This window comes from Ambystoma mexicanum, chromosome 12 (genome assembly GCF_040938575.1).
Source record: "Ambystoma mexicanum isolate Mex_15411 chromosome 12, UKY_AmexF1_1, whole genome shotgun sequence".
Lineage (NCBI taxonomy): Eukaryota > Metazoa > Chordata > Amphibia > Caudata > Ambystomatidae > Ambystoma > Ambystoma mexicanum.
This window is the reverse complement of record NC_090936.1, coordinates 801,998,884-802,017,617: the sequence shown is the minus strand read 5'-3', so window position 1 is coordinate 802,017,617 and position 18,734 is coordinate 801,998,884. Positions and strand designations below refer to the sequence as shown.

Genomic DNA, 18,734 nt, shown 5'->3' with positions numbered 1-18,734 from the left:
CGCTGCTTGGCCTGGTTCCTTTGGAAGTTGTATAGATAGACCCGGTCTCCCACCTGATATTCCTTCCTGGAAGTTTGCAGGTCATAATGGGTCTTCATGCTATCAGCTGATCTTTCTAGATTCCGCTGAGCATAAGCAAAAGCATGTTGGAGGTGTTTCCTTAAATTCTCTACATACTCATGAGTAGTGGAGGCATTTATCAGTGTCTGCTCTTGGGTCCTGTAGAGCAAATGCTGGGGAAGCACCATCTTGCGCCCAGTCATCAGCTCAAATGGTGACATTTTGGTTGCAGATGAAGGGGTAGATCTGATGGCCATTAGGACCAGAGGTAATCGGATATCCCAACTTGGCCCAGAATCTGCCACAAACTTCTTTAATATGCTCACAATGGTTCGGTTATATCTCTCTACTGCCCCAGAAGAAGCTGGTCTATAAGCAATATGCAGCTTTCTCTTGACCCCCAGTATCTCCCACATCTTTGTCATTACTTCACTGGTGAAGTGGCTACCTCTGTCTGACTCAATCCTTTGAGGTAGACCAAAACGGGAAAAGATGTGGTTAATCATCAAGGCAGCTGCAGTTTCTGCCTTGCAATTTGGGGCTGGGAGACATTCCACCCACTTGGTAAACAAGCATGTCACGGTCAACATGTACTTATTCCACCTAGCCGAGCGAATCACAGGGCCTACAAAGTCGATTTGTAAATCTGACCATGGCAGTGTCATTCCCCTCTTTTGGAGAGGCGCGCGGTGCGTGAGGGATGATGGCTGAAATTGTGCACACACAAGACACCCCTTCAAGTATTGGTCGAGGTCCTGCCCCATGTGTGGCCAGTATGCAACCTCTCTTAAGATTTCCAATGTTGTGTGAAACCCCCTATGACCGGCAGTGGCCGCATCATGGGCGTGACTTAACATCAGGCTTCGGAATGAGGTAGGAACCACCCACTGATCGTGGCCAGCTTTGGATTTCCTTACCAGCAAACCGTCTTGAATCCGGAACATTTTTGGACATTTCATCAACACTCTTAGATCCTCTTTCCCATTGTAATCGGTATCCGTCAGGGGAAAGTTCTCAGGGTCCTCAAGGTGCTGGTAAAATTTACCAATAATTGGATCCCCCTTCTGAGCGGTAATCAAATCAGCATCAGGGGTCTCCTTACTCCATTGTACAATTGAAAGGTCGTTGTGAGCATTTGTCTGGGACCTAGTGATGGCAGTGACCTGGATTTCCCCCAACAGGGACTCAATCTCAATTAGATCCCCTTGGATGGCCCCGGTTTTGGCCAGCTGATCAGCTAAGTCATTTCCAGTTTTGTCTGGTCCCTCTACTTTGGAATGACCCTTGATCTTTTTCCAGTAGATGGTCATCCCATTCGATGTGACCAGATCATCAATATTTTGGATCAACTTCCCATGTTTCAAGGGTTTGTTGTTAGCACATAACATGCCTCTGGTTTTCCAATTAACCAGGTGCTCCACGAACCCGTTCCGTACATAATCCGAATCTGTGATTATGACCAGTTCGTGGAGTTGATGCTGGACAGCAGTGAGGATGGCCTGATGCACAGCCATCAATTCTGCCACCTGACTACTTCGGGGACCAATTTTGTATCCAGCGGAGGGTTCTGGGGACTCATTCACCCATGCATTCCCTACGCCGGCCACCAGTTCTTTCTCCCCGTTGTTGTCAACATGGTAAGAGCATCCATCCACATATACAGTGGGCATTCCCTCACACTTGTCTTCTTCAAAGACTTTGTGTGGGGAATTAAGGTATGCCTCCATGTTGTCCTTGATTTTCAGACTTTCGTCCTCGAGACAGTTTTCTCTGGCACAATCATGCAAGTCAGCCAGACCTTGCGCGAGGGGACTCTTCTTGTTTTGGCCATATCGGACCTCCACAGGAAAGCCTTGCATTGACAGAATCCAGGAAGTAATTCGGGAATTACTCACATTTCCGGCCCGGATTCTGTCACTTTGGAGATATTGCAGAGGCTGGTGTGGAGTCTCCACTATGATGTGTTCCCCCTGGATAAACGGGCGGTAATTCTTCAATGCCCACACCGTTGCCAGGAGTGCCTTCTCACAATCGTTGAATTTTTCCTCCACAGAGGATAAAGTTTTGCTCGCATAGGAGATTACTTTATTGACCTTGTCATGCTTTTGGTATAATACGGCCGTCAAGCACGTATTAGAGAACCCTGTCTCCAGGAAGAACTCCTTGTTTCTGACAGGGTAAGCTAGGCAAGGCGCTTGTGAGAGGCTTCTTTTGAGTTGTTTTACTGCCTCGGCTTGTTCTGGACCCCATTCCCACTTGACCCCCCCCTTCAGGAGATGAATCAGGGGTCTGGTGATCTCTGCGTAGCCCTCAATGAACTTTCTGCTGTAATTAGTCAGTCCAAGGAGGCTCCTTAGTTCCCGCAGAGTTGTGGGGTCTTTCAGTTTCTGAAGTGCTTCCACTTTCTTTTCCTGGGGACAGAGACCCTGAGGAGTAATCTCATGCCCCAAGAAATTAACACGGGTTCTACACCACTGTGCTTTCTGAAAGGAAAGTTTTGCTCCGGCAGCCCTCAACTGTGTCAGAACATAACGGATCTCCGCTATGTGTTCCTCCACAGATGAACTTTTGATGAGGACATCATCTACATAAGCCAGGTTACCCCTTGCACCCAAGTCAGGCATGGCCTTGTGTAGAAAAATGTTGAATTCATTGCCGGAGTTGAGGTATCCGAAGGGAGTCCGGGTCCAGGTGTACTGCTGGCCCCCAAAGGTAAAAGCCAGCTTGTATTGGTCCTCCCTACTGACAGGCACAGTCCAGTATCCATTGGTCAGGTCTATTGCAGTGAATACCTGTGACCCCTGGATCTGGGCCAGCCCTTGGTCAATGTAGGGCAGAGGCCATCGGGAAGTATGGACCCGTTTGTTGAGCTCCCTGAGGTCGGCACAGAGTCTCCACTGGCCGTTTGGCTTCAATATTCCCAGCACCGGATTATTGAAGGTGCTGTGGACTGGACGGATTATTCCCCGGGACTCAAGGTTCTTAATTATTTCAGTAAGGGACTCCATTGATGCGAGAGGCAAGCGATATTGCTTCACAAACACAGGAGTCATGCCAGGGTCCGTGGGGATTGTTGTTGTGTGGATGTCAGTGCGACCACAGTCATATGAGTCTACCGCAAAGAGATCTTGGAAATCCAAGAAAACTTGTTTCAACTTTTGCTTTTGTTCCAGAGTCACACAGGCATCAGCTAGGTTGACTCTCTCTTCCACCATCTGCCTGAAGCCTGGAAAGACTTCTGGTTTGGCTATTTCCGCGGCCTCCTCCAGCTGGGTGGAGAAGTCCCTGGTCAGAGTGCTGATTTGGACCGGAGGCTTCAGGTGGGAAAGGCAGCCCTCATGTACCTGGAAAATCACCTCATCCCTCCTGAAGTCACACGTCACATCTTCCTTACCATAGGGGCAGGAAGTGTACACCAGGAAGTTCCCCCCATGCCGGGTGAAAATCCTGTCTGGTGTTGTATTGTCCTCACTGTCACTGTCAACACAGTCCTTGGGGATTAGTCCTAACAGTTCATTTACAAGATCAATGGAGAAATGTCGGTCATCAACCGCCATTCCAATAATGGTGCCTGCGGCTAGAGTAATACTCTTTAAGTCGCTGTTATCCACCTCTATTAGAATGGTGTCATGTTCTATGTTGACTAATGGAGTTGGGTTTACCCCCAACCCTTGCTGTTGGAGAGAAGCGTTTAGATGTATGTAAGCATCAGGGTTTTTCAACTCTTGTCCCCTTTTAACTTTCACTTCCAGGGAGAATTGTCGGGTCCTTTCTGGGATGGTGACTTCCTCTTTAACCTGAATTTCAACTGCATAAGGTAGCAATTGAGCTGACCTAAATGCTTTTTCTGGATCATCAAAGCCCATGGGATTATCCGCTAATCGGGACCAAGCTTTGAAGTTTATTAGGTCCAAACTAATGGCAAAGCGATTGAGAATGTCACTGCCTAAGTAAAAGGCGGCAGTGACGTCTCGCACGACCCAACAATTATGGACTATGCTCTTGTTGCCAATGGAGATTTTGAGCATACACCTGCTTGGCAGGAGATGTTTTGAATTGGGTGCTTCCAGGTCCATTTCCCATTTGTCTATCAGTTTGAAGGTGGGAATGGCTGGATCTTTTGGAAGTTGGCGAAACATGGCTTCGCTGATGAAGCTCTTACCGTTGTTCACACACACTCGAGCGAGAACAGAGTCCTTCCCATCATTTAACTGAACAGGGATGAACAACTGCTCTCCAATTTGCTGAATATCAGCCAGGCTCTGAGCTGATTTCACATCTTTCTGGACTATAGGAGTGGGAGTTTCAGATTGTGGATTGGTATAGAATTTCAGAGTGTTTCCTTCCAGCGTGGAATACCACTTTAGACTGGAAGGAAGGTTGATTTTCAGAAATAGAGAGGACCCCCCATCACCAGTCTGTTGTCCCACTGCTATGACTGTCACGTCTGGAATTTGGTTGTTCTGGAAGTGAAATTCTACTTGGTCAGATTTTTGTTCAACCATGTGGCATGTGCCGTTTAAACTAACATGGTTGACACTCTGTTTTAATTTTATTGGTCGGCTAGTCTGGGTCCAGAGGACCTTGTTTACACAATCTATTAGGGGTGACAACCTTCTCAGGACGTCATTCCCTAGTAAACAAGGGGTGCCTTCTGGGGTCACAACTATGACCGGGTGTTTCAACTTATGTCGCCCAATTTTAATGTCCAAGTCTGCAGTCCCCTCAACGGGAATTTCCTTCCCGTCAAAGTTCTGTAGTTGTCCCGGAAGAGAGGTGAGAGGAATTTGGTAATTCTCTCCCCTTCCTGCATTCAGTTCGTCAAAGGCCCTTCTGGACAGAAGGGTAGCTTGAGATCCAGTGTCCACCAGTGCCGAGATTGTACCCTGCCCCTGTACTTGTACCAGGGCATAATATCTTCCCTCCTTCTCCTCAAGGGGGCACAGATAATGTACATTTTTGGACAACTGGTGGGCTAATTTTCTGGTTTTGGACATCGCGAGAGAAGAATTTTGGGCAGAATTCTGTGGAGAGCCTTGGGAATCTGAAAGAAAAAGTTGGCAACTGGAGATCAGAGCCATTGTGGGTTCCCCTGGCTCCGGTTCTGGGCCGCCCCCCCCTTTTTGGAGGCAGTCACCAGGATGGGTTTGAACCAGGGGATTTTCTTGCTGTTGGTTCTGGGATGAGATGGTGGGCGGCGGTAGCTCAGTCTCCACATCTCCCCAGTCTGGATTTGCATTCCTAGGGACCCATTTTTCTTTGGGAGGAGTTCCCCCCTCTCTGAAGGAGAAGATCCTTTTCTCAGGATCCTCTGAGGATCCCTCTCCCTCAAATTGGAAGATCTGTACCTCCTCCTCAAACTGAGTCTGTTTGGGTCTTTTGTTTCTCCTACCCCCCCTCTGCTCCTTAGGAGGCAGACTTTCAGGGGCAAGAGATTTCGTTTCCAGTTCCTGGGTTTCCAGGGGCTGTTTACAAGTGAGGAAGGAAGCTTCCTCCAAGGCTTTACACCCCCCTTCCCTTTGTGCCTCCTCCCTGGGAACCTGTGAGTTATCGGGGTGCTGCCCCCGTCATTGTTCTGGAGCACCAGGTCCAGAGTTGGGTGCGTTCTGCGCCGGCACGCCCATCTGAGGGTTCTGCTGAGCCCTCAGTATGTGACCCAGATCCCGCGCCATGTTTTGAACCTGGCGCTCTAACTGGGAAACCCGCTCAGGCTGATACGGGGCCCTGTTTTCTCCCCTGGGCTGATCCCGGGAAGGGTAGCTGTCCCTCCTCTGGTAATACCCCGGGTTGGGAAGATTTGGGTACCCCTCCACCCTTGGCCTCCCCTCTCCCGGATTCAGTGGTCTGGGCTCAGGGAATTGGGGAAAGAAGGATGGATGGTTTTGGGGCTGAAAGTCGGGTGGATATCTGGGGAAAAAGTTCTGCCCAGGGTTTGGTAAATTTCTGCCCTCCTGTGGGAAATTTGGAGGGAAGTTCCCTGGGTTAGGTGCTTGGCTGGATCCCCCCCCTTGGGCTGGAGGAGTCCACACATAACCCAGGATGGGTCGATTTCCCTTGTAACGGGGACTTACATAATCAGGAGAGCGAGGGACCCCATTTGTGGGGCTGCCTCCCTGGCTCCCTGTCTGTGACTGGCCCGATGACCTTCTGGGCCTAGCATTATTAGGTGCAGGTAGGTTTTTAGGCCCCCCCATCTCCAAATCCAAAACGGGGGTGACCTTTACCTCTGCCACCTTGGCAGCAGCAGGGGTGCTGTTGGCTTTGGGGTTTTTCTGGGCATTACTTTTGCTATCTACCGGTTTCTGCACCTCATAGATCCGGGTAGCCTGTTCAATGACCCAATCTAAGGATCTTTTCTCGTGAAAATCCCTCACGAGCTGGGTCATGATGTATTTGGGCAAGGCATGGAAAAACGTATTTATGAACTCTCTACTATCTGTGCGCACCCTTCTTGTGGTCTGTGCAAAAGCACGCTTTAACTCCTGCACAAATTCTTGTGGGGCCTGATCCTCCCCACATTGCAAATTGTAGGCTGCCTTGCGAGCCTCTTGAGGATTTCTGTGAACAGAAAAATGTTTCAGGATGGCCGCCTTATATGTGGACCATCTTAAATGATTTTGATCCTCCAGCCCCGCAAAGAAACTGGAGTATTCCGGGGAGAATGTCCACTTTACATATTGAATACAGCTTTGGCTGTCCTTCAAATGGAAAGTCTCCATCATTTGTTCAAACAACTCTAAGTGCTCCCAAACAGAATACTTAGCGTTCTTATGGTAAGGCGTGATGCAATCCTGATCGCCTTAATCTGCTTTAAGGGGTCCTTAAGCAAGGCCCTTTTTGCCTTATTGGCCTTTTTGGTTCGGGTAACCCTTGTCCATTCGTCCTCGGACTCAGAGGCACTGCTCCCAGAGGTTCCCGTCTGTTCTTCCAGGTTTTCCCGGATTCTGCGAGCCTGGGAATGGCTGGCAGAATGTGGGGACCTGGTCTCCTGTGTCCTGCGCAGTTCAGAGGAGTCTTCAGATTCCTCCTTGCTGCCAGGATTTGATGGGTACCCCCTCCACTGACCTAACTGGGCAGAGGTTTTCAGGATGCCCTTAATGGGCCTACTCTCCTGGGGTTCCCCATTGAACTGTACTGTACTTGGGTGCCCATACCCGGATGCCCACCCCTCCATTCCTGAGTGGTACTGGCCTATGAGCCCCCTACTCTTAGCTGGATAGTAATCTGCCATCCCTGTGGCCCTGTGCTCATGTGCACCAGGGGACATGGGGGTGGCAGAGTCCAGGGACTGAGAGGTATGAGGGCCTCTGGTACTAGGGCTCCTGAGGTTATGTTCCGGAGTTTCCATTTCCCAGCGAACCTCATCTCTATCCGCCCCTGCTCCCTGTTGCAATGCAAGAGCCTGCATTTGTGCCTTCAGTTCCTCTGTTAAGGCCTTACTCGACTCTATCAGTTTCTCCTGCATCGCTACCTGTTGCTGGAGCCTATCATTGTGTTGACAGAGGGCCTCATTCTCCCTCTGTGCTTCCTGGTTGGTCCTGGAGAACTGGGCCAGTCTTTGCTGCAGGAGGGTTACCTCCTGAGCTGTGTCCCTATTGGCCTGCTCCTTTCTTGCTAGAGCATCCTCCACCCTCCTGGTGTGCTCTAACAAGTTCTGGTGTTCTTTTTGGAGGTCACCCAGTCCCTGGTGGGCCAGGTGATTTTCTTCCATTTTCCTTTTTAAATGGCAGACTTCCTGGCCTAAGGCGTCTCTTTCCTGACTAAGAGCCTGCATTTGTGCCGCCAGGTCGTCCCTCTGCCTTTGAAAGGCACCAGCTTTCTGGCGTTCTTCATCAAACTCTGCCTGGGTATCCAGGTCTTTCAAGATCAGCTTGTTGCTCTCTACCTTCACTCTATCTAGATGACTTTGCAGGGTGGCTACCTGCTCCGTGCATGCCCTGTTAAAGTCTAATTGTTGCTCCAGCTTTTTCTGGCTCTGCAGTAAGGAGTCCAAACTGTCTTGGTGCTCCTTCTGCAGGGCCAGAAATCTAGTATCCTGTTCTACCTTTTCCTGTTGCAGCACATCCAAATCCTTCTTTATTTTAATGATGTGCTGCCTACTATCATCTTCTGACTCCTGGCTCCTCTGCAGCCTCTGCTCAGAAGAGACCAGGTCAGATTGGGCCTTCTCTAACACCATCTGTTGCCTATTTGCCAGATTTTGGCTTTCAGCACATCTATCCTGCATGTCTCCCATATATAGGTACAGGTATGCTGCTATCCTGGCAATCTTATTGTGTTCCTCTTTGGCTTTAGGAGCCATATATAGTTCACTCAGGGCCACATGTAAGGGACCCTGATCTCTATATATATCTGACCCTGTTTCAGTGACCTGTCGCGTGATGGCCTGCAACCAGGCATCCTGGCCCTGTTCAGTCCATTCACCTCTCACAAATAGCTTATGCAAGAGGTGCTCTCTGGCTATTTTCATGTCTACTAAGGTCGTCATTCTAGAGATTGGTCTCTGTCCTGACTTACAGAAGTTAGTATTTTATTTTTGCAGAACAGAACGTTTCTTGGAGTGTCCCTTTTGAGGAATGCTTCACAGCGTAATGCAGCGTGGTGATCCGACCGGATGTATGTATCCCGTCAGTTAGCACACTGTATTAAGCTGCACAAGTGGTATTCTAACCCAAACGTCCGGCTCGAGCCCCCAATTTGTAAGAGGATTCAATTCAACACTACAGCTAAGTCAACGCCTAGTCTATAATACTGAATGAAAACCCTTATTGATATATCTTTATGTCCAGTTCATGCGTTCTGGATGACTACCCCTATATAACACCCCTCTCTTGGAATCCCCCTGACCCCACTGAGCCAAGAAGTAGTTCTGTTTTGCAAGTTTAAAAGGTTTATTTGATAATTTAAAATATATATATCACACTTTATAATAAATTAATAATTGAATAGCACACTTAATCTGATATGATAAAGATCAACAACGGAGAATCTGGCACTAGCACACTTCTTATAATCACTAATGAGTTGACATGAAATGGATAAGGTAGCACACTGGTAAATAGGAACAAAAGTATAATGTGGTAGAGGATGCTTTATGTAAGCTCAGGTGGATGCAATATTCAATGAATGCAGTACAGAAAATACTCAATATGATTTCAACCAAACAATGTAATCACTTTTCTCTGGCAATCCCCTCCCCCCCTTGATGCAAGGCAAGGAAATGGAAGGAAAACACACAGTTCTCAGAAATGCAATCAATGTAAATCAGTTCACCCCAGCAAGCTTACACTACAGAAAACAGATAGGAGTTTTGAAAACACAGGCAAAATGCTTTGATATGTGCTAGCAATGGATGAGAAATATGCGGGAAATGCTTTTAATTCCCTTTCAGAGGTTCAGGGTGAGTGGTATCTAGTTAATATTAGCTCAGGCTCACTCTTGCAATGATTCAGGAATGATTAGCAGGTTAAACGAATTTCTGGCAAATGGAAGGCAAGCAGCAGCAGTTTTTAAACATGAAGAAATTTGCAAATCGCGGCAAAATTCGCGGATGCGCCGAGCGCTATTACAGAGGAACCACAAGGACTATCTCTATCGTTTTGGGGTCCTAGGAAAACCTAGGATCTCATCTTCCAAATGAAAGTTACTGCAAGTCTCTAGCACAAACGGTCGCGGAGATATGAGCGATTTAGTGAAGGTCGTTTTTCAGATTAGAAATTTTAAAGTTCAAAAAGACAAGTGCAGCTTGCAACTAGAAAATGACAAGTGACAGCTTTACAAATGACAGGTGACAGATTTGGATCTATCAGGCAGTTCTACTTAGGTTAAATAGATTGAATTAGATGAATTTAAACTAAGAGATTGGTTCTACACAGTTCTGCTGGGTACTCACACTATATTCTTGAATTAAATGGGCCTCGTCACGGATCTGGTCAGGGTTTTAGACTGGCTCTGGTCTCTCTCTTCACAGTGATCTGGGTCAGCTCTCTCTGGTTCTCTGGTCTGGGTCTCTAGTTCTGGATAGATTGAAGTCTCTAGTTTGGCTCTCTGGAGGTTTGATGGAGGTAAAGTATGGATTTTTCCGGCAGAGCTTCCAGCGGCAGATGGATTTTAAAGGTCCCTATCTGTCCTGTCTGTCTGCTTTTATGTGTTTAGAATGTGGGTGTGTTCTAGCATCACTGACCCTACCTCTCTCTCAGCTTCTAATTGGTCAAACTTCCATTTATCATTTGATTGGGGAATGAACTGTGAGTCAGAGGGATGTCATTTTATGGCTTGCAGATAGGACACTCCTCTGTCAGATTGCACATATTCTATATTTGATAATAAAAGACATATTTCACAGTTACACAGTTGCTTGAAATTACATATACATGGTGTGGCTGAATTTAGCCATGTCTCTGTCCAAATCTGCTGTTTCTAAGAGCTTGCATTCAGAAATGGCACATAATTGACTTTTTAACTGATTTTTCAATTTCTGACATTGACCCAACTTTACATACATGTGCGCAGGGAGTATGGACATTAACTGATGAAGTTTCAGACTTTTAACATGCATACATTTAGAGTAATATCCACTTTTCCGCTGACACCCCCCTGAACATGCCACCGGGTCGAAAAACCTCTTAAACTGTGGGCAGAAAAATCACAAGAATTATGGTATCATTTATAAAATTTTCACATGTCCGCTCTATGAATGATCCATCTTTTTAAAGTTATGTTCTGGCTCCAAAGGGGTGTGGTTTCCTCCCAGCACAAGGTAGAAATACTGGTTTATCCAGTTCTGCCAAGCCAGCTTGCTCTCACAGGCAGTGCTCCTCCCAGCTTCTGCCAAGAGGAAGCTACATTTTACGACTGCTGTAATAAAACCTTTGCCTGAGTCAGGAGAGGCTCATTGTTCAAGAGGAAGCCATTTATGATCCTCTCAATAAACCCTCTGCCTGGGTGAAGGGAGTTGCATTGTTCACTCTCCTGCAGAGCACAGGTAATTCAATTATCAGATAGATGGCATATCCTTAGTGTGAGCAGCAAAAGGGCAGCTAGGCCTGGGAACACAGCTGTGACTCAAGTTTCACTCCTGATGGGGGTAGTTGCCAGGCAGAATTGGAATCTCTTTAAGCCAGTTTCAGATAAAATGTCACTTTTTGTTCCCCAGTTCCTGCATTCAAATAAAACTAAACATTTTTACATATGCAGCTAGAATGCTGATTCTAAGTGCAAAACTATGGCATTTCAACAGTTACAAAGGCATGTGACACCAAACATAGGTCACTCATTTCATCTAAACATTTTCGATTTTAGTGTCTTTAAATCCAGTGCAACTTAAACTGCTGACTCCATAGCAGTTTTGTTATAAGCACTGTTTTGGGCTCTTCATTTCCCAGATTTTGTAAGCACACAAAACCTCATTCTGCCAAATGTCTGCTGGTGTTCAGTGAATATTTTGCACATGTTGCAATGTTTAAAATAGACACTTTGGCTTGCCTTCAGAGGAACACAGGGTGGTTTTAAAACGCCGGCTTTTGGATAGTGGTGAGTACTGGTACTGCACCCATTTTTGGGATTGAAGAATGAATTCCCCACAATTCTAGGTTGCATTTGGCAATCAGCATTGCCATTCCCAATGGTTTCAGACTACTGTGCGGGTAGTCCAATGGTGGTTTTAGGCAGTGTCCTTCTGTGCCCATAACATCGGCAAAAATGGGTGGCAGCCTATTCTTCCTGCATTTCCCTGTGCATTTTCTGGGAAGCTCTGGCCATCATGATGTTTTCATGTCAGTACTGCACAGTTTTGAGGTAGGGCTCGGATGCATGGGTAAATACATCCCACAATTAGCACTAGTGTAGAGGGCGTTGCAATAGTCTAGTCTTGACAGAATTAAAGCTCGGGCCAGTATGAGGCAATTGTCATTAGAAAGGAAGGGTATACCTGCTCTGATCAGCTTGCATGTGTAGGCTGTGGTAGATGCCAAGGTGTTTAGTTGTTTGGTAAAGGACATAGTTACATCAAGATAGAAACCCAATGTTTTTACCTCCTTAGAGACAATGATAACAGTGATAAAAACATTAGTTTGAAAGGTCGACTCATAACATCCACTTTCTAAGCTATGAGATGTCTGCTTTCATGTGTCACTGCAGGACTGAGTATTATTTGGAATGTCTGCTGTTACTCCTAATCCAGAAATAGTTTGGCCATCTGCTTTATCACTGAAGTCGTGGAACTGACGTGCCGTAATCCAGAAATACTTTGGCCATCTGCTTTATCACTAAAGTCGTGGAACTGACGTGCTGGTTATAACATAATTCTCAGAAGTCTTGCCAATCAGAGCCAGCTATTGCTACCAATGACTTTGGTCCAATGACAAGTGCCCAACTGTGGTGTCCAATAAACAACTGAATGTGGAAACTTGAGCAGGCCATAAGTATGTCCGTGGTCTACATATAATGCATGTTCAGGACCAGCAAGATCTTTACTGACACCCAGTCTAGACTTCCACTTAAAGTTACTTGAAGAAGCATAATTAAAGCTATGGAGAGACCATGTCGTGTTATCCAATCTCTTTCATCCATCCATATCCTTTATCCTTTAACAATACAACCTCTTTCTCAAAACATTTCCCACTGCAACATTTCTCAATCGAGGGCTTCCTTTGTGTTTATTTGAGGCTGTGGAAATAGTCATGGACAGTGTTTGCAAGAAAACAATCTCATGAGTTAGAGAGTACCTATGTATGGCTCTTCTTCCATAATGTGAATATTTCTGATAAATTCAATACTGACCTAATATATAAATAGAAATACATGCGCAGTATTATGTAAATATAAATTAAATTCAATTAAATGTATGAACAACATGAAATACAGTCACATAACACTAATACAGAAAGTCAACTATTGTTTTTCCAAATGGGATCCCCTGTCCTCAGCAGGACAGCATAATCTTCTTGGGCCAAATGATGAATGTGCACCGTTAAGGTTAAGGTAGAATATACAAGTATCCTACTCATACCTCTCTGGAGAGGAATGGGCAACGCGAATACAAATAGGAAAGGCAATAGGTTGTATACTCTATCTCATTCAGTTTCTTCTACTTCCACATGTGCCCACTCCTCTCTCCCTTTCTCCATTCTTGTCCTCCAACCATCTCCTGATCATTATGTTATTTGTCTCCTACTTTCCCTTCTCTTCCTCCTCCAACCTATCCCTTGCTTAGTTTGCCTCCTTCTCTTTGTCTTCTCCTCTCTCTGGTCAACATACCACCATGACGCACATGCTTCACTCTCTCAAGTTGACATTGGCCAGGGGAGCTAGTCATAATTGTCCCCAGGATCTAATGGATTGTCATGACTGTTGACTTGCTGTCTCATGCCCTTGTGGCTGGACCATCCTAATTGCATATTCTACTCTTGTGGAACAGTGGCCCAAGAGCATAAAGAGGTCCTTCTCCTTCTTTGAATCAGAAGGCATTGTCATAGAAGCTGCACAATCCAATCAGGGCTCCTCAGTGCTCTCCTGTTATGGCTCGTATTTCCCCATGTGCTTCCTCTGGGATCTGATGCTTCCAGGCAGCTCTCCCTTTGATATGGTGATTTTGCAGGCAGTAGCGCGGTCTGACATGCAGAAAACTATCTCGAACTCTACTCAATTACCATCATACTTCAGCTTGTTGCGCCTGTTTCCACACCAGCATTCTTTTTCATACTCCTCATAACTTGGCTCTTTTTCGCAGGATCGGTAGGGGAGAGAGATCCTCTGGGGGATTGCCCATGGTGCCACTTGTAGGAAGAAGTAGCTTATCTCTTACAATTTGCTAATCTTACTGTTTTATTCTGGACCTTCAGCTATACACCAGTAGACTTGGTATTGCAATTTTATAACATCAAGGTATTCACGTCTAGAGGCAAACAAAGGTTGCCACAAACCTTTGCAATTATGCACTTAATATAAGTGATTTCAACAGCTTGAATCTGTCCATTATGTTACAAAACATGTGCACAACACACATGAAACAGCTATTTTAAACTACACGTGCAAATCAACATTGGCTTTGGCATGGCATTCTTGGTGTGTGCGATATGTTAGATTTCTGCATGCATTGGTTATTGTAAGAATATATATTTAAAAAATTGGTTTTACAATGTCTGTGTCTCGCTCATGCTCATCTGTCATCAGATGGCTCGATATATTTTAACCGTCTGCGGTAAATGGAAAATCTTCCACTCGAATTTAGATCCATCCTTTTCATTAACCCTTTGGCACCGTAAAAGTTCATAAAATGTGGCTTTGTGCCAAATCTGAAACCTTGCCACTTATTCTGCAGGAGATATATTTATTAATGTATTTTTATACTCACCATCAGATGATTTTCCTGCCTCTCTGTAACTTGGAGGGCATGTACCACCCTCTGGCTTTTTCTTCCCCCACACTCACAGCCAGAAAGCTCCTTTCAGGCTATTCGGTAGGCCTCAGCTCATCCTGGTCAGGCCAATGTGCCTGAGCCAATCCTCAACTCCTCCCGAGCCACAGCCGTCAGCAAGCTCCAACTCTCCTCCTTCCTCCTTTTTCCTCTATTTCAACTCCCTCCTTACATCTGCACCCCTCTGTACAGTTTGTTTAAATGTCCCCACCTTCTCCCTGGAACTTCACCTCTCAGCATATCACATGCCAGCTCATGTCATTTTCCAGTTCCTACCTCGATCCACGGCTAGTATTGAACAGGATTCTACTCAGCACAGTCCCATGCTGCTCACGGAATAGCCATGACTCTTACATTCCTTTGGTTCCCTTCTGTTCTAACTTGCATGAACATTGATTCATTTCTTTCAAGGCCAATCTCACTTCTGCTGCATCCTCGGCACACTACGAATCGTTTTCTTCATGAAGCATCGCTTCTACTTAGCTTTTCAAGACCCCTCTGTATTTGTGCACCTGTAACTACGCTAGTACTTGCGTGGCCAAAGCAAATCTAACCTTACTCTACTCCCAATTCTAAATGTTAATGCACCTGCTGCACAGACCCTTTTCTAACGCACTTCCAGTGGTCACATCACACACTGGGCAGGTTCCCATCGGCCCCAGACTCTGTGGAACCCTCTCCCTGGGGCTGAAGCAAGGAATAATGTTTACAGCCCACACCGTCTATCACTCTATCTCACATGTCTACTGCCTGCCAGGAAACGCCCATTGTTTAGGCCTCCCACAAAGAGCGTCCTTTTTTCGCTGTACCTTCCACTCCACAGTTGTTGTTATGTTATATAATTGTATTGATTAACTACAGAGAGCACTATCTCCTTCAGTCTCCTGGCTCTTAATGGAAAGTGCAACTAATGGTGTCCTACTGCTCTTGGTCCTTATCCAAAATGGCGTGTCTTTACTTGCTAAATGTCTGTTCGTCACCTCACCCATTTGCAAGCTCATGGGAGTACTTTTACCTCGTATTATGTGAGTAGATGTGTGGCTGTTGCTTTTCCTTTAATAACAATGCGTTGATATCTGGGGACCTATACAGTATTCTCTGAGTCAATATGCTCGTAGGCCCTTATCTGCATTTCACTCATCCTCAAATCAGCACATGTTATTGCCACGGGACAGAGTCCTGCAGGTGTATGTACTTACCATCTTCCTTATCTCCCTTAGATTGCCATAGTGGAAGAGGATGGGCGTGAAGATAAAGCAACAATAAAATGCGAGACCTCTCCACCCTCAACGCCCAGGAGTGTCAGGATGACTCATACGTTGCCCTCGTCCCATCACAATGAGTCCAGGGGGTAGGTATTGTCCATATGGAATGAGTACACGAACTTATTCTATTATAGTAAACTTTCATGGCTGTGTTCACTGTAAATCTCATACATTGTATAAGTGAAAACAAGGCAACTGCTGACGGTTGCGAGAATTGCAGTTATTGTTATCATGCAGCTTTGATATTCAATCCAGGGAGGTGACATACCCAGGACTTTGAATCATTGTGGAAGACCAGGAGTAATGCAGATTAATGAATAGGGAAAACGTGCTATAAATTAACGTATGAGACAAGACACATTGAATGAAATGACAAAAGCATAATGTGCATGTAAGTACTATAAATGACGTGATGTGCTGAGCGATGAGGCATGGTGTTTGTTATTTTTCTAAAGGAGGCTAAATAATATGTCCTATAATCTTGGCAATTGGCTGGTTGCTCCCTCCTCCCTCCTCGGGAAGATAGCCTAGGGGCAATGTGCTCTCCTTGGAAACAAGACGACACAAAGCAACACAGGTTCAATCCCCGGGTCTGTGCTTAGAAACCTCTGGGCATTAAGTGGGTTATAAATAACGTGTATCATATCATACTGTTGATAAACAGTCAGCAATTGTTAGTTACACAGGAGTGGTGCGACACGTCCTTCTCAGTGGCTTTAGACACAAAGAACAACATTATCCTGTTAATGGTGAAGACAACGCTCTTGTATTTCGGCTCACTACCTCCCTGGCTTCTTACCTGTGTTTTCTAAGCATGCCTGATCCAGTAATGTCAGCATCACCAGGCACATTTCTTGTTGAATGTCAATCTTTTGCTATCACTGATTATAGTATCCCTTGCTTTCCTTCTATTCTCAAAAAACTGCTCCGACAGTACCCAGCATACATGACTTGTCCTGAATGCATCAAGAGCCGGATAATACACACAGGGAGTCTCTAAATACAAGTGATCGAGCAATTGAGGCATACATGCAGACCAGCTTCACGTCAAGCAGAACCACCAACTCTTCACGCTCAATAGTTGAGGCTGTCCAAAGAAGGATATACAATACTCATGGTTTGCAGACATATAACTCATGGCTTTATTATGAATGAAACAAGCTGCGTGGCTATTGTTACATCACAAAATGCTCTTTGATTGTATGCAAAGCAGCCAGCGGCCAACATTTTTGTTATTTTGTCCACTCTCATTTTTCATAAGATATTTCAGGGCTGGTGAAAGATACGTGGGGCCCCATTTAAAAACCATTTTGAAATGATGTTTGGGAGGCCCTCATTCCCCCCTTGGATCCCAAAGAAGTTGTGTCATGCACAGCTTTTAATTAAGATGTTTCCCAATGCAGATTCGAATGGCTGTTTTCCTGGGGTTTATCATTAAGGGTGCACAACATGAGATAACATGAGCCTTACCTTAAACTTCTTTATTCCTCAAGCATGTTCTTAGCTCCACGTCAAAAAAGCTGAAAGCAGGGTAAACCATGTCAGTGAACAGGTAACTTCTTTTTAAAAGGTCTGTTTGACTAGAAAATGCACATTTAAAGTGACAAAGCCTTTCGTTTGAGAAGTCTGATGCTTCCTTAGAAAATACAAGCATACCATCATCCCCATGTTATGGCTTTATTCTGTGGCAAAACCAAAGATCGTAAATGGAGGGAGGGGGACGACTGGCTGCAGATGCTCACAGGACGTTGGTCTCTGCAGAATAGAACAAGGAAAGGCCTCCAGGGGGAGCTGAAGCCCTGTAATGACAACTTAAGAAAAAGCTATGAAGCTGACCCCACAAGCCTGGCTGGCTCATTTACAGAATGACGGTGATTTACTCACTGACTGAATGTTAAAGTGAGAAATCGATTTATTTACAGGCAACACTTTTTTACAAACTTTGCAAAAGGGAGATATATTTCTAGTATTCAGACTGGATACAAAAAACAACACCACTTAGACTTGACATGACCCCCTTTGAGAAGCACCCATTGGACAGCCTAGTAAATAGGGGGCCTTTAATGCTGAGATTTAATGCTCTATGTATGTCTGGTGAGAGATGAAGATGAAGAGGAAGTTAAAAGGTGTATCCCAGACGTGGATGGTGCTAAAAACCAAATGTCACCTACATCTATGTGCCCCCTAAATCCTTAGATTTCATAAACACGTGCAATTCTTTGATTACATATCCATGGAACTGCTGCTCACCACTTTTTTCAATGGTGGATGATTTTCCTTCCTCCTTGATTAGTCTCCATTAGAAATAATGTGGCATACAAGTAATGATAATGATAATAATGTGTTATTTATATAGCGCCTTAACACCAAAGCGCTTTACAGAGCACATATGTACATACATCACCCAACCGAAATTGGTACTCATTTATCGACCTCGGAGGAATGAAAGGCTGAGTTTGCTTTGCCGGGATTCGAACCTGCGACCTGTAGATCACGCTCAGATCGCAGCAGCGAGCAGTAAAAAAAAGAAATAACGCGATGGGTAGACAGATGGCTTCCACAATTTTAAAGGAGGATCAACAGAGTGGTCAAAAACATCATATAAGACAGGGGTGAACCAGAGCCATGGCCCGCATGCCTGATAAACAGAATAAAGATTAAAACCTAAATAATGCATAGAGGGCAATGCAAGGTAACAGGTCAACAGTAAAACCTGTACTGAGTCATATATCTGGTGGATATCTAACAAGTTAAATGCTCACTCTGACATGTGTCAGCCTGCACTTCACAAGTTGCAATCCCCCAGCTGGGCCAACTCCCTTCATCTTTATCAGGCCAATTAACTGAGTAACAATACATCGGTAATGAGAGCACTTAGAAGTGGGACTTCTCATCAAGTGCTATGCAAGTGCTCAAATTATTATCATTAGTACCCAGCAAAGGGGTTTGGCAGCCTCCCAACCAATAGGGAGGCTCAGAACACGGTGTTGCCA

The 18,734-nt window shown here is 45.4% G+C and overlaps 1 protein-coding gene across 3 annotated transcripts in view; it reads left to right on the top strand.

Annotated features, from left to right (window-relative positions):
* Positions 1-18,734, top strand: part of PPFIA2 (PTPRF interacting protein alpha 2) — a 2,558,488-nt gene that overhangs the window by 2,041,111 nt on the left and 498,643 nt on the right. For all 3 annotated transcript variants that reach the window (XM_069629312.1, XM_069629311.1, XM_069629313.1), the window contains one exon: positions 15,697-15,827. In XM_069629312.1, the coding sequence (XP_069485413.1) occupies positions 15,697-15,827 (131 nt within the window). The remainder of the gene's footprint in view (positions 1-15,696; positions 15,828-18,734) is intronic.